Source organism: Brassica rapa, chromosome A02 (genome assembly GCF_000309985.2).
Source record: "Brassica rapa cultivar Chiifu-401-42 chromosome A02, CAAS_Brap_v3.01, whole genome shotgun sequence".
Classification (NCBI taxonomy): Eukaryota; Viridiplantae; Streptophyta; class Magnoliopsida; order Brassicales; family Brassicaceae; genus Brassica; species Brassica rapa.
In genome coordinates this window covers 1012164-1029029 of record NC_024796.2, presented here as the reverse complement: position 1 = coordinate 1029029, position 16866 = coordinate 1012164, and the positions used below count along the sequence as shown (strand labels likewise).

General features: G+C 34.5%; 4 protein-coding genes across 4 annotated transcripts; 3 read left to right on the top strand and 1 right to left on the bottom strand.

Moving 5' to 3' along the window:
* The first annotated feature begins 3565 nt into the window (after positions 1 to 3565).
* LOC103850624 (ABC transporter G family member 22) lies at positions 3566 to 8992 on the top strand. The gene is made up of 11 exons (XM_009127401.3): positions 3566 to 3695; positions 3882 to 4308; positions 5513 to 5577; positions 5910 to 6145; positions 6233 to 6388; positions 6475 to 6658; positions 6887 to 7195; positions 7277 to 7567; positions 8035 to 8319; positions 8410 to 8517; positions 8606 to 8992. Exons 2-11 carry the CDS (start codon positions 3900 to 3902, stop codon positions 8819 to 8821), a joined length of 2259 nt encoding a protein of 752 aa, XP_009125649.2. The 5' UTR covers positions 3566 to 3695; positions 3882 to 3899; the 3' UTR covers positions 8822 to 8992.
* Positions 8993 to 10153: 1161 nt separating this feature from the next.
* Positions 10154 to 10912, bottom strand: LOC103850623 (MADS-box transcription factor PHERES 2-like). The gene has a single exon (XM_009127399.2). It carries the CDS (start codon positions 10910 to 10912, stop codon positions 10154 to 10156), a length of 759 nt encoding a protein of 252 aa, XP_009125647.1.
* Positions 10913 to 11457: 545 nt separating this feature from the next.
* On the top strand, positions 11458 to 14503 carry LOC103850622 (putative RING-H2 finger protein ATL71). The gene has a single exon (XM_033286049.1). The coding sequence runs from the start codon at positions 13571 to 13573 to the stop codon at positions 14162 to 14164; it is 594 nt and encodes a 197-aa protein (XP_033141940.1). The 5' UTR covers positions 11458 to 13570; the 3' UTR covers positions 14165 to 14503.
* LOC103850621 (putative phosphatidylglycerol/phosphatidylinositol transfer protein DDB_G0282179) lies at positions 14352 to 15920 on the top strand. The gene is made up of 4 exons (XM_009127397.3): positions 14352 to 14958; positions 15032 to 15133; positions 15358 to 15518; positions 15659 to 15920. The coding sequence occupies exons 1-4, from the start codon at positions 14871 to 14873 to the stop codon at positions 15767 to 15769; spliced, it is 462 nt and encodes a 153-aa protein (XP_009125645.1). The 5' UTR covers positions 14352 to 14870; the 3' UTR covers positions 15770 to 15920.
* The last annotated feature ends 946 nt before the right edge of the window (positions 15921 to 16866 follow it).

Sequence of the window (16866 nt, the reverse complement as noted above, 5' to 3'; positions counted from 1 at the left end):
GGTCCGCTATACGTTTATGTTTTTTTTTTTTTTTTTTTTTTTTTTTAAACCAGAAAACATAAAAAAGAAAAGATTTTAAGGACCAAAAAATGGGACCACTGATAATGTTGCCTTTAGGGTACTCCATATAAAAACGAGAAGAGGGACGGTGCCGTCCTCGAGGAGAAGAAGCCACGTGACAGAGAGAGGCTCTGCTCTGTTGGTCCCATCACCAGCTGGTTGAAATTTTACATTCTGATCTTCGTACGTTGGCCATGATTTTAACGATTCTCACCGCACCGTTAAACCATAAGGCTTCATTAGTATTTTCTCATACTTGTCTATTGCCACATCGTTCGATAATGGTTGTAGTTGGATTCGTTTGACACCAAATATCAAAGTTGTTTTGTACCATTTTAAACCAAATAAAACTATAACATATTATGTTTATTTTGCTGTGTTTTTTTTTTTTTCCAATATTCTGCTGTGTTATACTATTATGTTTAACCGTTACTGAATTCAGTTTGGTCAAGATAAACACACCAGTTCCAATCATTATGCTATTTGTATAAACCGTTTATGAAAATTTTATATACCGTAATCGTTTGTTTCTATATATTCTCTCACTGGCACTTTCATCAAATGTCTTGAAAACCAGTTAGAATTTTCTTGAAAAAACCAGTTAATTTTTTTAGTAAACTTATCCAGGGAAAAGCACAAACATATATAAAACTATGGATTATAAAATAACAAAAGTTGTATGTGATGTGCATTGTTAATTAATTAGTACTATAAACGATTAAAAAAAAAATTAGAAGCTGGCGCGCCAAGTCGACAACGAACGTTTCAGTTACCGACCAGACAGTGTGGGTAAGGAAAGAGAGTAGGGCTCTCTTTGAGTCTTCCTTGACTCATCTTCGCACTTGTCTTGCCACATGTATGCATCCTCGTTCATCTCTTGTGGCTGTTCGTCCCTACATAGACATGTATCATGATCAACATCTAGCTATTATTTTCTGCGTATGTATATGTTTTATTTAATATCTACGTTTTTGGAAACTTAACAAGACTCTACTATAGCATGTAAATGCGAAATCAAACGCAAAGAAAAAAATCGAAACTTGTGAGCCATACAGTGTCCAATGACAGAAATGAACAAAACGTAGGTATCAGTAGAAGACGTTTATCTCTTCAGGATGAAGAAGAAAACAAAACCTTGGGCCTGCTTCATTTATTGAATTTGCGATTTAAAGACATCGATTCTTGACAAAATCACAACCTGTCCGTAACTTTCTAGCACCACTACACATTGATTGACGCAGTACAACACACTTACACATAACGTACCAAAATTTACATTCAATTATCTTCTTGACCACACATGCATTTATTTAATTTATCATTGTACCGTTTGGTAGCCGTAATTCAATTGAAAGTTCATTTTAAAGAAAATGCCTCTTCAAAAAGAACTATGGATTTTGAACCATCCATAGGTTTAGAAACCAATATACACCACCTAAAACTAATTGCTATAAGAAAATTGACAAAAACAAATTATTACAAATATATTATCCGAGTCCCTCTTTACATAAAATGAGGGCTTGCAACAATATCATATCATTTAGGTGATCGGAGACGGTGAAAACTGTGAATTATCATATAAAATCAATATAACTTATATACATGTAATGAATATATAGATATCGATAAAGAGTAGGTGGATTCTCATCATATGTACTGATATAAGTATAGCTAATATAGAGGTAACATTTACAAAGATGTGACGACAATAAGTACGCAAAATCCGTAAATAAATGTCAAAACTAACTAAAAAGAAAAACAAAATAAAACTTTTGGGTACAAAGCATAATGGCAAGAAGAAAGCATCCAAATAAACAACTTTCTATCTAGGGAGTGCCCTCTCCCGTAAGTAACATGAGCTAGATGCAACGAAAGCCTCACAATATTTTCGTACATTTTCCAAAAATACAGAATTAACATATAACAACATAACTGTCTCTTTTATTTTATCTTGTTTTGCTGTCTTTCGTCAGGGCTAATCTGATAAGCTTACAAGGTTACAAGGAAATTTAATGCTAAAAGTTATGTAGTGGGGAAAAATTAAAAGACATATATTACATCTTGATTGACACCTTTTTAGATTTTCTGGAATGTCAACAAAACTATTATATGGATACATACTTGTGCGTGTAATATATAGAATATATGTTATATAACTTTCGGATTGGCAGGACACCTCTACGGGTTGATTATTCAATAATTTTGTATAGAAGAAATTGAACATGTCTCAGTCATAAATTAGAAACTGAATTGCATAATCATATATACAAAACACGAAACAAGATTAGGAACTATCATTACATAAAGAAGCGGAGATTTTCGGACAAATATTTTTTAATTACAAAACATTATGTAGGCATTCATTCATTTGTATGCATGGTGTATTCATCCCTTTATTTGTATAGTGTATTCTATATGTATTATTATCAGTGAATGTTTTTTTTGCTATAAATCACATTGAATGTTTGTTATAATTTGTTTTTTTAATCTTTTAGTGAGATTAGCGACGAGAAAAGTAGACAGGCTCATACTGAAAATGTTTTAGTGTTTAATTATTAAATTTAATCATTTTAAAAATCCTATCAGGATCAAAAAACGAAATCTATCATGCACCAACTCGTTAAATGTAACATAATCTTGCATAACTAGACACTTTTTGTTGTCATAAAATAAACATTTAAAAGTTTGAAAACTGTATTTTGAAAATTAATGTCACAGAATATAAATAATCTGAAAATGAGATGTTTGATTGATGCATTTCTAGCCATGAATAATTATGTTATGTGCTTTGAATAATAAATGTCCCAAAAATGAAATAATCTGAAAATGAGATGTTATTGATGCAATTCTAGCCATGAACCATATTTTTGAATAACTAAAGTCACACAAACTTGAGATATTCTGAAAATAAGATTCCATATTAATTGATGGAGTATTATGGATGATCGTCACGATCTATGTCGTACCAAAAGAGGATTTGAAACGATGGTTGATTATTACAAGAGTTTAACATTCATATACGATCAAACACGTACATATTAGTATACTATTCGTATGTCCCACCACGGTCTTGATGCAAGTAAACTTCATACTTAGCTAGAAAGGACCGTGTCCCCAAACCATCGCTATTACTAGTCAAGTTATACTCATCGCTGCGAATATGAACTCACCTTGGTATTGAATTAGAAAAGATGCGAAAAATACACTTGCTGATCAAAAATAGTTAGCCTAATGGTTAAACCAAAGAGTACTTTTGTTGTAAATTTTGTATAATTGTAAGATTTTTATTGGAAACTGAAAACAATTTTAATGATACTGATTAGAAATATAGTTTTGATATCTCTATCTGAATTTTAAATACGACGTTTTGTTTTTACTTTGAATTGTAAACCGTTGTAGTTCTACGCTTGTACTAGGAAGAGATGTACATACTAGAACATGTAGTATATAAAAATGTTCACATAAAAAACTGAACTTAAAAGGGCATTACCGTAATTTGAATTGATCCATTCATAAATACTACTATAAATAGAAGGTTGATGAAGCGGCTTGGAAAGGGGTGTCACAAGTTTCTTCCATTAAAACAAACCTCTTTCAAACAGTGGAAACACTTTTTATCTTTTAGTTCTTGAAAGGTATCCGTTCTTATATCCTGATCTAAAATATATACATCTTTTTATGGTCATTCCTATTTTTTATGTACATCTATTTATGTGTATATATAATTTATCTGTTATTGTTCTCCACATATATAAGCTATGATCTTAAACGTAATTTTTGGATACAAATTTTGGCTAATGATTATAATTTTTGCTTGGCAGTTTTGGAAAAAGGCCAAAATGTCAACAGAGAAGCCACCGTTGGCATCCGGTTTAGCTCGGACACGGTCTGAACAGCTATATGAGACGGTGGCCGCTGCCATCAAATCACCTCACGGCTCCATGGACGCCAATGGTGTGCCTGCAACGGCTCCGGCGACCACCGGTAGTGGAGGAGGGACGTTGTCGAGAAAATCAAGCCGGAGACTGATGATGGGGGTGTCTCCGGGGAGGAGTGGAGGAGCCGGGACACACATAAGGAAGTCTAGGAGTGCTCAGCTTAAGCTCGAGCTAGATGAGGTGAGCAGCGGTGCGGCGCTGAGTCGTGCGTCGAGTGCGTCGCTCGGGCTTTCGTTTTCATTCACCGGTTTCGCTATGCCGCCGGAGGAAATCTCCGACTCAAACCCGTTCAGCGACGACGAGATGATACGTAAGTCCTCGTGTAAACTGCTTTTTATTTCTTGTCATTTTTGTTACGGTGTTCTTGTTCCCATACTGAGAGGGTAGTTTGGTCATTTAGCCATGCAATCAGTGTCACAATAATAGTGATAACACAGTGGATATATGATTGGTGTACGTTGCTTTGCTTTTTTGCATGAGAGTCCGATAAAACAGACACAAGCACTTGGCCTTCTATTTTGTTCCACGTGTTTTCTTTCTCGTGCAACGTAAACTTTCCAGTTTCCACCACTTATTTTCTTTTTGCTATCTTTTCTTTTTTTGTTTTATTTTTTCACTTTTCAGTTGCAAACTCGATAGTGCGTTCAATAAATATATTTATCGTAGTATTGTAATGAGCAACCATTGAGAGATACATACCCTACGGGCACTCGTCCCACTATAATTTTGTATATTTCATAGTTTAATACATTATATATTGACACATTCAAACTTTGTTCTATGTCATATTTAATGAAAAGTTATTTTACTTAAGTCTTTTTGTTTTTTATATATGTTTCTTTCTACGTAAGATTTATAATTTTTTTTTAATGTTTTAGTTTAAAAGTTGAGTTTTTAATGAAAGTAAGTTGTGTTTTTTAAAAAATTATTAAAATTTTTTATTTAAAGTAAGTAAGCTTAAACTGAACAAAATAAAAAAGTATATTCTAAAATAAAAACGAATATGTGATTCGTAAACGTTACGTAGTGATTGATTCTCCAACTTGACAGCTTTTTATAGTTGTCAAAAAAAAAAACTTAAAACTTAACAGCCTTTAATTTTATTTTTTGCTAAAAACTTAACAGCTTTTTATGACAAGTACAAAAAAAAGTAAGAGAATACAGTGTATTTTTTTTTTTTTGATCAAAAGAGAATACAGTGTATATTGACCCAAAAAAGAAAGAGATTCCAGTGTATATTAGTCAAGATCGTGGGTCAAAAGTTCTAGTGTTTACATTTGAAACAACTGTTAAGTGTTAACTACTAAATGTACCTCAAAGTCCAAATCTCAAAGAAAGAAAGGTTGGTAACCAAGATTGACCAACAAACAGTTAAACACATCGTACATTATAAAGCTCACTAACCACTGTGCTTAGGTGTTACTATTCATCTACTTTAAAGACTCATTCACTGAGTCTCTGACCTCTTTACCTCTTAGTGTAGTTCTTAACGATGAATCAACTAACTGTTTCAGCGGAAGACAATGAAAACAAGAAGCCTAAGTTTCAAGCAGAACCAACATTGCCCATCTTTCTCAAGGTAAAAATAATCATTTCAAACCAGACAAAAAAAACAATGGGGTTGTTATGTATTTATGTCTATTTACTTCTTTTTTTTTGAAACGCCTATTTCTCTTTAATTAGTGTTAAGTTTCAGATAGAAATAATTAGATTGAAGTTGTTGGTGATTTTTCATGATCTCATCTCACATGACATTTATGAACAAGACTTAAGATAGTCTTAAATCCAAGAAAAAAAACACAAATTAAGGGGGAAAGAAGTGAAAGTATGTTATAATTTTTTTGTAAGTTGGTTTGGTCATGAAGCTAATATCAAGAACTATTGGTGGTTTTGTGTTTTTAATACATGCAGTTCAAGGAAGTTACATACAAAGTGGTGATAAAGAAACTGACATCATCTGTAGAGAAAGAGATCTTGAGTGGGATCAATGGGAGTGTAAGTCCTGGTGAAGTTCTTGCACTCATGGGTCCTTCAGGGAGTGGCAAAACAACTCTTCTTAGCTTACTCGGTGGTCGAATCTCTCAGTCGGCCATTGGAGGCTCTATTACTTACAATGACAAGCCTTACTCTAAGCACTTGAAAAGCAAGTAAGTCTTTATGTCCCTAAACCACCAAACTTCTTGTAAGAATACATAGATGGAGAGTTAAAAATTGTTTGTCTGTTTTTTTGGCAGGATTGGATTTGTGACTCAAGATGATGTTTTGTTTCCTCATCTTACCGTGAAAGAAACGCTAACCTACGCTGCTCGTTTGCGTCTACCTAAGACTCTTACAAGAGAGCAGAAGGAGCAACGAGCCATTGGTGTTATCCAAGAGTTGGGTTTAGAGAGGTATGTTACATCTTTTAGAGGTTCAAGAACATTACAAATGAAATGTTTGGTCGTTCTTTAAACAACTTGGATCATTTTTTTTTCAGGTGCCAAGACACTATGATTGGTGGAGCATTCGTGCGAGGTGTATCAGGTGGAGAGAGGAAAAGAGTTTCTATTGGAAACGAGATCATCATTAATCCCTCTCTGTTACTTCTTGATGAACCAACTTCCGGTTTAGATTCCACCACTGCTCTAAGAACAATCCAGATGCTTCACGACATAGCCGAAGTCTGTCTCTTTCTTTGTTGTATCTCAACTCTTTGTTGGTTGTTTGAATCCAGGGCGGGTCATGAACATAGCCTAGTGAAACATTGACCTTTAACTTCCAAATTTTTAGCAAATAATTATATATATATATAAGCCTTCAAATTATTTAAATTAAAATCTTACTAAATTGTTTATAGCTCGCAAAATTTCAGAACCGGCCATGTTTGAATCTTGATGTGTTTTGAACAGGCGGGGAAAACAGTGATCACAACAATACATCAGCCCTCGAGTAGGCTCTTCCATAGATTCGACAAGCTGATCCTATTAGGAAGAGGAAACCTTCTCTACTTTGGAAAATCATCAGAGGCTTTGGATTACTTTTCTTCCATTGGATGCTCTCCTCTCATCGCCATGAACCCTGCAGAGTTCTTGCTTGATCTCGCCAACGGTAACATCAACGACATCTCCGTGCCTTCTGAGTTAGAAGATAGAGTTCAAGTTGGCAATTCAGACAGAGAATCTCGATCTGGCAAGCCATCTCCTGCTGTTGTTCATGAGGTAATAAATCATAGAAACAACAACTAAAAGATTGTCTGAAACTAAATTGAGTTTTAATATATGTTTGAACATTCTAAGCAGTATCTGGTGGAAGCATACGAGGCTAGGGTTACAGAACAGGAGAAGAAGAAACTGACTGATCCTGTGCCACTTGGAGAAGAAGAAGCTAGGGCTAAAGTATTGCGTCTAAATAGACAATGGGGAGCGAGCTGGTGGGAGCAATACTGCATACTGTTCTCTAGAGGACTCAAGGAGAGGCGACATGAATACTTCAGCTGGTTGCGTGTTATACAAGTTCTTTCCACAGCTGTTATTTTAGGTCTTCTCTGGTGGCAGTCTGATATTCGGACTCCAGGAGGACTACAAGATCAGGTAAATTGTTAATAGTAAAAGTTGCGGGCCTTAGGCCCATAATCTTCCATGAGGCCCAATTGAGATTTTAGATATTCCGATTGAAAGAATAACTAGATTTTGAACCTCGCTTGATAACTTTTCAATTAATACACATATTAATGAAATTTTACTTGCTGTGAATGAATATTTTAACTCCAATGTTTGATTTTGAAGAAGTGTTTCTAGAACCGGACCGGAAACTGAACCGAATAATTTTTGAGTCACGGTTCAATATGGTTCGACCGGATCAAACCTGGTCAATAATTTGGTTTAGTATATTTTTAGTGTATAAATTTGAAAGTAATGTTAGTAAATATTTGCTAAGGATGGTTTGAATCCGGAGCACAAAGGAACCAATCTTTTTTCACTTACACTAAACTGCCGACATTTTGTTGTCCGTGTCGGTTTTGATGTCCTAATGTCACTCCTCTCTGCCTTTCTTGCAGGCTGGTTTGCTCTTCTTCATAGCTGTTTTCTGGGGATTTTTCCCTGTTTTTACAGCTATTTTTGCGTTTCCGCAAGAACGGGCCATGTTGAATAAAGAGAGAGCAGCAGATATGTATAGATTAAGTGCATATTTTTTAGCTCGGACCACGAGTGATCTCCCTCTCGACTTTATTCTACCTTCTCTCTTCCTTCTAGTCGTCTATTTCATGACAGGTCTTCGTCTCAGCCCGTACCCCTTCTTCTTGAGCATGCTCACTGTCTTCCTTTGCATCATTGCAGCTCAGGTGTGTTCAGATGGAACAAGAACACGTTTCTGTAACGAAAAAAAATATAATTAAAAATGCTGAATTTTGGTTGTGTTTTGTCTTTGCTAGGGACTTGGACTTGCTATTGGTGCAATTTTAATGGACTTACAGAAGGCTACGACTTTGGCTTCAGTAACTGTCATGACATTTATGCTCGCTGGAGGGTTCTTTGTTAAGGTAAATCCTCTGTTTCTTGATTTTTACATTGTTTCTTGATTAGTGTATTATGTTTCTGAGTTTTTTTTTTCTGTTTTGTGTCATGCAGAAAGTACCAGTGTTCATCTCGTGGATACGTTACCTATCCTTCAATTACCACACCTACAAGCTTCTTCTTAAAGTTCAGTATCAAGACTTTGCTCAATCCATCAACGGGATGAGAATTGACAATGGACTTACTGAAGTAGTTGCACTCGTTGTCATGATTTTTGGTTATCGCCTCCTTGCTTATCTCTCTCTCAGGCAAATGAAGATTACTACATAACCCAATATTTTGCGCAAGAAAATATAACAAGCATAAGTTTTGTTTCCATTCTACATTAGCTCATAAGTTCCATAATATGTCTTCAAGTTTTCAAAAGTGTCATAAAAGAAACGATGAAGAAACTACTGTACTCCGTATGAAACGTTCGATCCAACCGTACCTATAACTGTACGTGCAGGCGTGCATGTCAATGATATACTCTCACTTATATAAGATGCTTTGTTTAGATAAATTTGAAAACATATAAACAGATCATAGTAGGGGTTCGCAAATAAAGCAAATCCAAAAATCCGAACCGATCTGATAAAAAACAATCCGAACCGAATCGAATATTACATAAATACCAAATGGGTTTTGTTTTATAGTATTTCGGATTATAAGTTTTATCCGAACAAAATCCGAATCCAAATAAATATCCAAAAAAAATCAAAATTCCAAAAAAACATTACTCATAGTCTCATATTAAACTTAAAGTCAATCGTGAAATAAGTATATATTACATGAATAATTAACTCAAATATTTAGTTTAATATATTTTGGTTTTTTTGTGCTTTTTTTTCTTCTATATAGTCGAGTTTATCGGGTTTGATGTGTTTCCGCTTGGTGTTTATCCGATATGAGTATTTATCATTTCAAAATTTTGATTTTTGGTCTTTTTTTACTGGATTTTTATTTGGTCTTCGGGTTTAACTAAATACAAAACAATAATTTAAAACCGAGAATCCAATTAAGATCTGAAGCCCAAAATTATATTGGTTTTAACCGTTTTTTGAAATGTTACTAAACTCGAAACGAATCCGACTAAACCCAAACCGAATCCGAATCAAACTTTTATAATATCCGAATAGGGCTGAATTTCATAACCCAAAATTTTGAAATCCGATTGAATCTGAACTGAAACTCGATTGATCTCCCGTTGCCCGGCCTTAAATCATGGTGCCAAATGGAACATTTTTTTTGTAACTGAACCAAATGAAACATTGGTCCACGGCTTCTAAAAGAAATTGAGTTATAAAAATAGATATCCAAATTATTTAATTTTTTTTATTTAATTTGTTAATAAATTGTTTAAGATCGCCAAAGTTTAGGACCGGTCATGGATACGAGATGAATTCTTCAAGTTACGAAGAATATATTAAAGAAACTTTATTCCATTAATTATTAAGGTGACATGACAAACAAAGACCACAACCCGAAATGTATGACCGAATTTGACCAAAACAAGACAAACTAGATAGATCATATGAGATGAGAAAAGACACTACAACAATAAAGACACAACCACAGTTTTATTCCAAGACACATTAATTTACTTCTTCGACGGCTATTTCACTAGGCATCGCTTGCACCACCAGACTTGCCACTCTCTCCTTTATAGGTCTCCATGTCCTCTTCGTCATCAGATGGTTCCATGTTCAGATCGAATCGGTGAACCAGTTTGGGTAAATGAGTCACATCGCCATCTTCTTGGACCTTTGGATCATCAAAGAACCATTTATCCATTAAATAGGTACACCTACTTCCCATCAGGTTAGAACAATGTGCCTGCTCAAGTGCAACATCCAAAACCCTCGGGGTCTGATCAACCCCCGGAAATGGCTCGTTGACACTTGTATAAGCATGTTCCGAATAACCTAAATCTTTGTTCAAACCCATAATCCTCTTATTTGTATATGATCTCAAACTCTCAATCTCGGATTGGGAGAAATCATCAAGGCTGCGCCCGTTTTCGAGGTCGAACAAGAGATGTTCCATCTCCAACTCAGCAACTCTTACCCGGCAATTCGCTAGTTTCTTCTGAATCTTTTTGATATTGGTCTTGAGGAATGACTCTTGAGTCTCTGCCTTCATGTTCCTCTCGTAGCTTGGCAACGAGTAAAAACGGTCCACGAGAGATTCAGCCACCTCCTTAGACGGCCACGTCACCAACTTAGCATCATCAAGGTTGAAAAAAGTCAAACAAGCATCTAAACCACACAAGATGGTTAGCTCTTCAGCTTTTTTTATCAACCCTTGCGTCCTCCTCTTGAAAGCGGTGTTTCTTGCCCTTGGATTCTCGATTCGAGTAAGCTTCATCTTTTTTTTAGCCATTGACTCCAGTTTTTCTTGCCTTTGTATATCAACTTATACATATATATATATATATACACCAAAGTCTGTGTATAAATCCCAAATTACCTCAAACACATAGCAAAACAAAGTAAAATAATATTGTATGTGATATTTCACATTTTTGAAGATTATAAATATATTCTTAAAAGGAACAAAATCTTATAATACTACCTATTTCTCAAAAAGAATCAAATCTTAGTATAAATACTACTTATTTCTTTATAAAACAAAGAAAAATTTATATATATATATATATATATATATATATATATATGCAATGGCAAGAGTACACTCATTACACGTAGGCTGTAGTAGTATGACATAAAATGCTAAATAAAATTTCTATTGAAAAGCCAGCAAACATTAGTAGTCTAGAATTTTCATTGATATCCCTAGATATTATTTGAAAAGCAATTTTAAAAATTTTGTTTACGTATCGTCACCACATTCATTCTTACAAAAAAACAGTGAAAAATTTAATATGACATTCTTTTATTATGACACGTACAATCTTAATAGTTAAGGTTTTTATTTTTTTGTAAGATTCCTAAAATTAGATAATAACAACTGGATATATATACTATATGTGGATACTAAAATTCATACTAGAAATTTGGTTGTTTTATATTTGGAAATCAGGAAATAAAAAATTTGTGGACACAAAATCTATAGAACACAATAATACAATCATGAGCAGATCCAACAATTATTTTAGTATGGGGCATGCAGTTTAAATCATTTCTAAAACAGGGACACTTACATAAATTTTAAGTTAATTACTGGAAAAAAAAATCAGAGTGGGGGCACATGCCACACCCATGCCCTTTTTGGGTTCGTCCTTGGATGTACTCATGTTCAAGTTAACATGATGATAATAACTGTGTTTGCAAGATCAATAAATATTACAAGACTAAAACTAGCTAAACAAGGTCGATGTGTTTGAGGGAGAGAACTCAAGGTCGAGTTGTATATGTGTGCTGGGAATGTGCTTGTTCTCTCGTCTTCTTTTACTTTTTATACTTGTCTATGCCGTTTTATGTCGGTATTTTCTCACCTTGCTCATTAGATGACGAAGATCTCGGGATTCTCTTTCACTTCCTTCTGTGTGAATTTCGCAACTTCTTGGAATATCCATCGTCATGTGTCAACAAAGCAGAAACAATTCGGATTCTCTATGCGACATCTTCTTCGTCGAGGTTGAAGTCAAACGTCACAACCATCGTGAAGTCATATTCTTCTGGCTGATTCATGATTTGGGCCAATACTATTTATGTAAATTATATACATTAAATTTTAAAACAATATAACTGCAAGTATAAAATATTTCCACATCAAATTAATATAAAAATTAACTAATTTCATATAAATATGTATATTTTAATCAAAATTAAATGCAAGTTCAAAATGAAGTGTAAGTTCAAAACTCAATGCAAGTGTATCCTAACGAATACAAAACTAAAAAGAAAGTAAATATTCGAAATATTCTTAAATCCAAAAATCAGCATAAATATGTTATTAACTTATTATCAAGTTTTAAAATTTAAATTGTTAAATTTATTTGTATTCAAACGCGATAAAATACATTAAATCGGTTTATTAGGAAATATCATAAGATAACAAAAAAAAGCCAAAATAAAATAAAATTTCTCATTTTTGAATGATTGGTAAATCAAAAGTTGAATTACTAATAAATTTAAGTTTTCATTTTATAAAAAATATTTTTTCTGGAAGTTATTTATGTACATTGAGCAAGAAACCACCTAGTGGATTTTAACTATAACCACTACTAAAATTGCCAGTTTTCTGCCACCATCTGTGCATTAAAAGTGATGAGAATAAGCAGCCAACAAGACTATCAAATAAGTCATCTCATTCGAGTACTCACCATGACATGGCTCAATATTTGATCAAGAAGCCCCATGAAATTATTCTAGAGGCTGAACATGGATCTTGTGGGACAAATTTAATCCATCATCGTACATTCGTACACTGAGATGGTGTACTAAGCCCACGACTCCAGGCTCCAGCTTTCTGCTGATTCGAGGGATTATCTACACTTAGACCAATTAGTTTTGCCAGATAACAAGAAAAAGTCAAATAATCTCAATCATTACAATCAATATTATATAATCAAGTGTTAGAAAACATGAGAGACGGCTATGACTAAGACATGCAAAGTCGCATGTTGTACAAAGAAAAAAAAACGAAGACGATTTGATTATATTATTTAGAACAAGAAAATTATGGACTGCTTAGACTTGAAATTGCATCTAGGCCAACTTGATTAATATATTGGTTTTGCTTCACGTAACTTATATACAAACCTTCTTTAAAACTTTATGTAAACCAAATTGTAAACAAGAAAAAATATCATCAGCTAAGCAACGCTGGCATCAAATGTATTTCAAATGATTAACGTCTAACAAAACTTTTATATATGTGAAAGTTATTAAACGCCACTAGTATTTATTATCATATTTGAAGCCGCCCTTACCCAAGAAAAACCTATATGACATATAGCTTACATTTAAACGTTGACTCTCCAACTTCATCAACGTGATGACCAAAAACAAAACATTCACTCATTTTCTCGTATTCTCATCATTCAGAAAACACACAAAAATTTATTAAAATCCAATGGCTGCAATGAATACCACGCCTGACTCCGACCGGTATATACCAGCCACTGATAGGATCGGTGGCTTCGCTTACGGGCTAGGTGTCTCCATTGGTATACTTCTCCTCATCACCACAATCACCCTCGCTTCTTATTATTGCACAAGAACCCATATCTCCGCCTCTCCAACGACCACTCCGAGGACAAGACGCAGGCAAAGACAGGTCAATGTAACTTCACTACCTGGCGAAGAACGTTTTCATTTGGACGGTGACGATCAAAACGACACCGTCGTGGTCGAAATCTTGGGACTAAACGATGAAGAAATCAAGAGTTTCCCTAAGCTTCCTTACGAAGAGGCTCGCGTGAGTTATAGCTTGCAAAAGGATTCCACTGCGACGTCGTGTTGTTCTATATGTCTTGCGGATTACAAGAAGACAGATATGATCAGGGTTTTGCCAGATTGTAACCATTTGTTCCACGACAAGTGCGTTGACCCTTGGCTCAAGCTTCATCCCACGTGTCCCGTGTGTCGTACGTCTCCCTTGCCGTCTCCGGCGATGACACCTGTCGCCGACGACGTTACATTTTCCCGCCGGCCCATGGATATTTGACATTTTTCCTCTTTCTTTTATTTTTTTTAATATATTTTGATTCTTGTTGACATTTATTAGAGTATATTATCTTCAAGCTGTAAATTTCACGGGTGTTATTTGGTTGCTTATACAAAATACAAACAATATTAGTGATTTATTTTGAGACGATTTGTAATGTTAATATGTACGTTTAAGATTATAATATATAGCGAAAATGTGGAAAATATACATTTACCATTTTAATTCTACTTACAAAAGCATTTTAAAAATATAAAAAAGAAGAGGAGAAAAATTAAATTAAGAAGAAAAGTAGTATATTATACAGTCGAAGTTGTTTTACAAAAAAAAAAAAATTATACAGTTGAAGATAGCAAATCCTACCAAAATTTTTCGGTGGCAAATCAATATTGTAAAAAAAATATAAAAAAAAAATATATATATATATATTGTAATAAAACACTATTATTTTCACCGAAAAATAAATAACTAGTAACTACCTAATAGTTCGTTATGGGGCGTAATCATTTTGATCATTCACACCAAATAACTTTCTCAATGAAATCTAGCCGTCCGTTTTTACATTCATAAACAATTGACCTAGTTGAAGTAACGGTCCAGATCTCGCTTACATTCCTGGAGAATTATAAGAGTAAAAGAAACGGCGCCCTACTCCTGTATTTGATCACCACCTGAAAACCCTTATAGTTTCGAGATTCCACCAACCATGTCAAGAGTCGTGGTTCTCCCTCTCGCTGTTTATCTTCTCCTATTTGTTTCAACGACTGCTCGAGCCACCGATGTCCAATACTGTGGTAACGTTTGAGTCCCCTCTGTCTCTTCCTTATCAACTGTGCTCTGAGTTTGTCATGTTATGTTTGGTTGTAGAGGAGAATGCAGAGTACGAAGTAAAAGTGAAAGAGGTTGATATATCTCCTTATCCTATAGCTCGAGGCGAGCCAGCTACCTTTACCATCTCTGCCACCACAGGTTGCTTCTTCACTTTAACTGTTTCAACACTCGTATCTTGCTTCTTATTTCTCAATGAGTATTTTTAGGGCGGTCGTGAGATTTTGAGGGTTGTAGATGATTTTGTAAAAAAAATTAATAAAAAATAAATTACAAATTTAAGGACTTATATTTATGTAATTTTCTTCAAAATTTTTGAAAAATACTTGGATTCATTTTGTGGGTGATGTTTGTTTCTTATAAAGGCCGTGTGATCTCGGGTGGGAAGTTGGTGATTGAAGTTACGTACTTCGGATGGCACGTTCACTCTGAGACGCATGACCTTTGCACTCAGACTACTTGTCCTGTTGAGACCGGAGATTTCTTGGTTGCACACTCTCAAGTTCTTCCTGTCTATACTCCTTCAGTAAGTTTTCATGTTTTTTGAGCAATACATAAGAGACATAACATGACTAGCTTGAATGTGTCTGAACGTTGCATATTAGTGTCGGAAAATTCTGAAAAAATGGTAGATGACACGCTCTACTCTTTTTATTTATCTTCCAGGGTTCTTACTCGCTGCAAATGAAGATGATTGATGCGCAGAATAAGGAGTTAACGTGCTTTAGCTTCTCTATCGACATTGGATCCGCACCATCTGTGGTCGCCGACATGTAGAGAAAATTCACCTGGGCGAATACTGTTAATCGCTTTATTTGCCACTGTATAAATAGTTTCTTAGATTTGGTTATTTTCTACCTCTTATCAGTTATGCTAGAGCTGGATTTTCTTCTTTTTTCATCATTAATATAGATATATATATACACATGATTAAGTGTTTCTGCTGTTCCAATCAACATATCACCAGGTCACATGGCATAAGTCAAGTGGTTGAACGGTGTAGTGACCATTTCAAACCATCATGCAATGTGAGAAGTAATCAACGTAAATATATACAAGATTGATTGCTGATCGTCATGATAATAATGGTTAGTAGGCTTGTGAAATGTCCTCTTTGTAGTTGATGTTACAATAACTATTCGAATTTAAGAACTTAAGCTATTTCAAACGAGACACCAAAACTTTGTTTCTTTCTTATCTCTCAACCCCAACTTCTCACGACCACTCACCTATCCTTCTGAGATGTTTCTCTCTTTTGTAGTATAGTGAAAACTTTTGGGGATGTTATAACTCTAATCAGGCGTAGTAGACTGATACGAAAGGGATTTCAACGTCCTTGTCATTGTCATCACAAGCCACCACAACATCCAAGTGATGCTCTAAGCCTCTAACTCGGCTCATTTAAACTTCCTTATGAGTTTTTTCAGTAAGCTAAAAATTATACAATGTATAGTATAATATGTGACATACTTACCTTGAAAGAGAAATTAAGAGAAGGCCATATGGCTCATTGGGCTCATTTTATGGTCCAGTTTTTTTTTTTTTGACTGGTCCAGTTATTCTTCTTTTTCCTGTGTTAGCTAGCAAACAACTATGGAATCACTTTGTGCGGGGATACACAAAGTATTATGTATCACCCCCTTCCAGCACAAACTTGTAGATTTTTAAAAAAAAAAATTGTTTGTGGCAGATTAGAAGCTTTTCTCACTCACACAAATTACATTCAGTCCTTAGCAAAAAAAACAAATTACATTCAGTATTTTATTTTGAATTTGTCGCACAAAAAAAAGTATTTTATTTTGAATAACCAAAACACGTGACACTTAAACTAAAATGGATTTGGTGGTTTCTAAAGGAGAAATCCGGAAATAATC

Coding starts and splice junctions, on each gene's coding strand:
- LOC103850623 (XM_009127399.2), bottom strand. CDS start 10,912: ATGGCTAAAAAAAAGATGAAGCTTACTCGAATCGAGAATCCAAGGGCA.
- LOC103850621 (XM_009127397.3), top strand. CDS start 14,871: ATGTCAAGAGTCGTGGTTCTCCCTCTCGCTGTTTATCTTCTCCTATTT. Junction 14,959..15,031: donor CACCGATGTCCAATACTGTG/GTAACGTTTGAG, acceptor GTTTGGTTGTAG/AGGAGAATGCAGAGTACGAA. Junction 15,519..15,658: donor TTCCTGTCTATACTCCTTCA/GTAAGTTTTCAT, acceptor TTTATCTTCCAG/GGTTCTTACTCGCTGCAAAT.
- LOC103850624 (XM_009127401.3), top strand. CDS start 3,900: ATGTCAACAGAGAAGCCACCGTTGGCATCCGGTTTAGCTCGGACACGG. Junction 4,309..5,512: donor CAGCGACGACGAGATGATAC/GTAAGTCCTCGT, acceptor TAACTGTTTCAG/CGGAAGACAATGAAAACAAG. Junction 6,389..6,474: donor CAAGAGTTGGGTTTAGAGAG/GTATGTTACATC, acceptor TTTTTTTTTCAG/GTGCCAAGACACTATGATTG.
- LOC103850622 (XM_033286049.1), top strand. CDS start 13,571: ATGGCTGCAATGAATACCACGCCTGACTCCGACCGGTATATACCAGCC.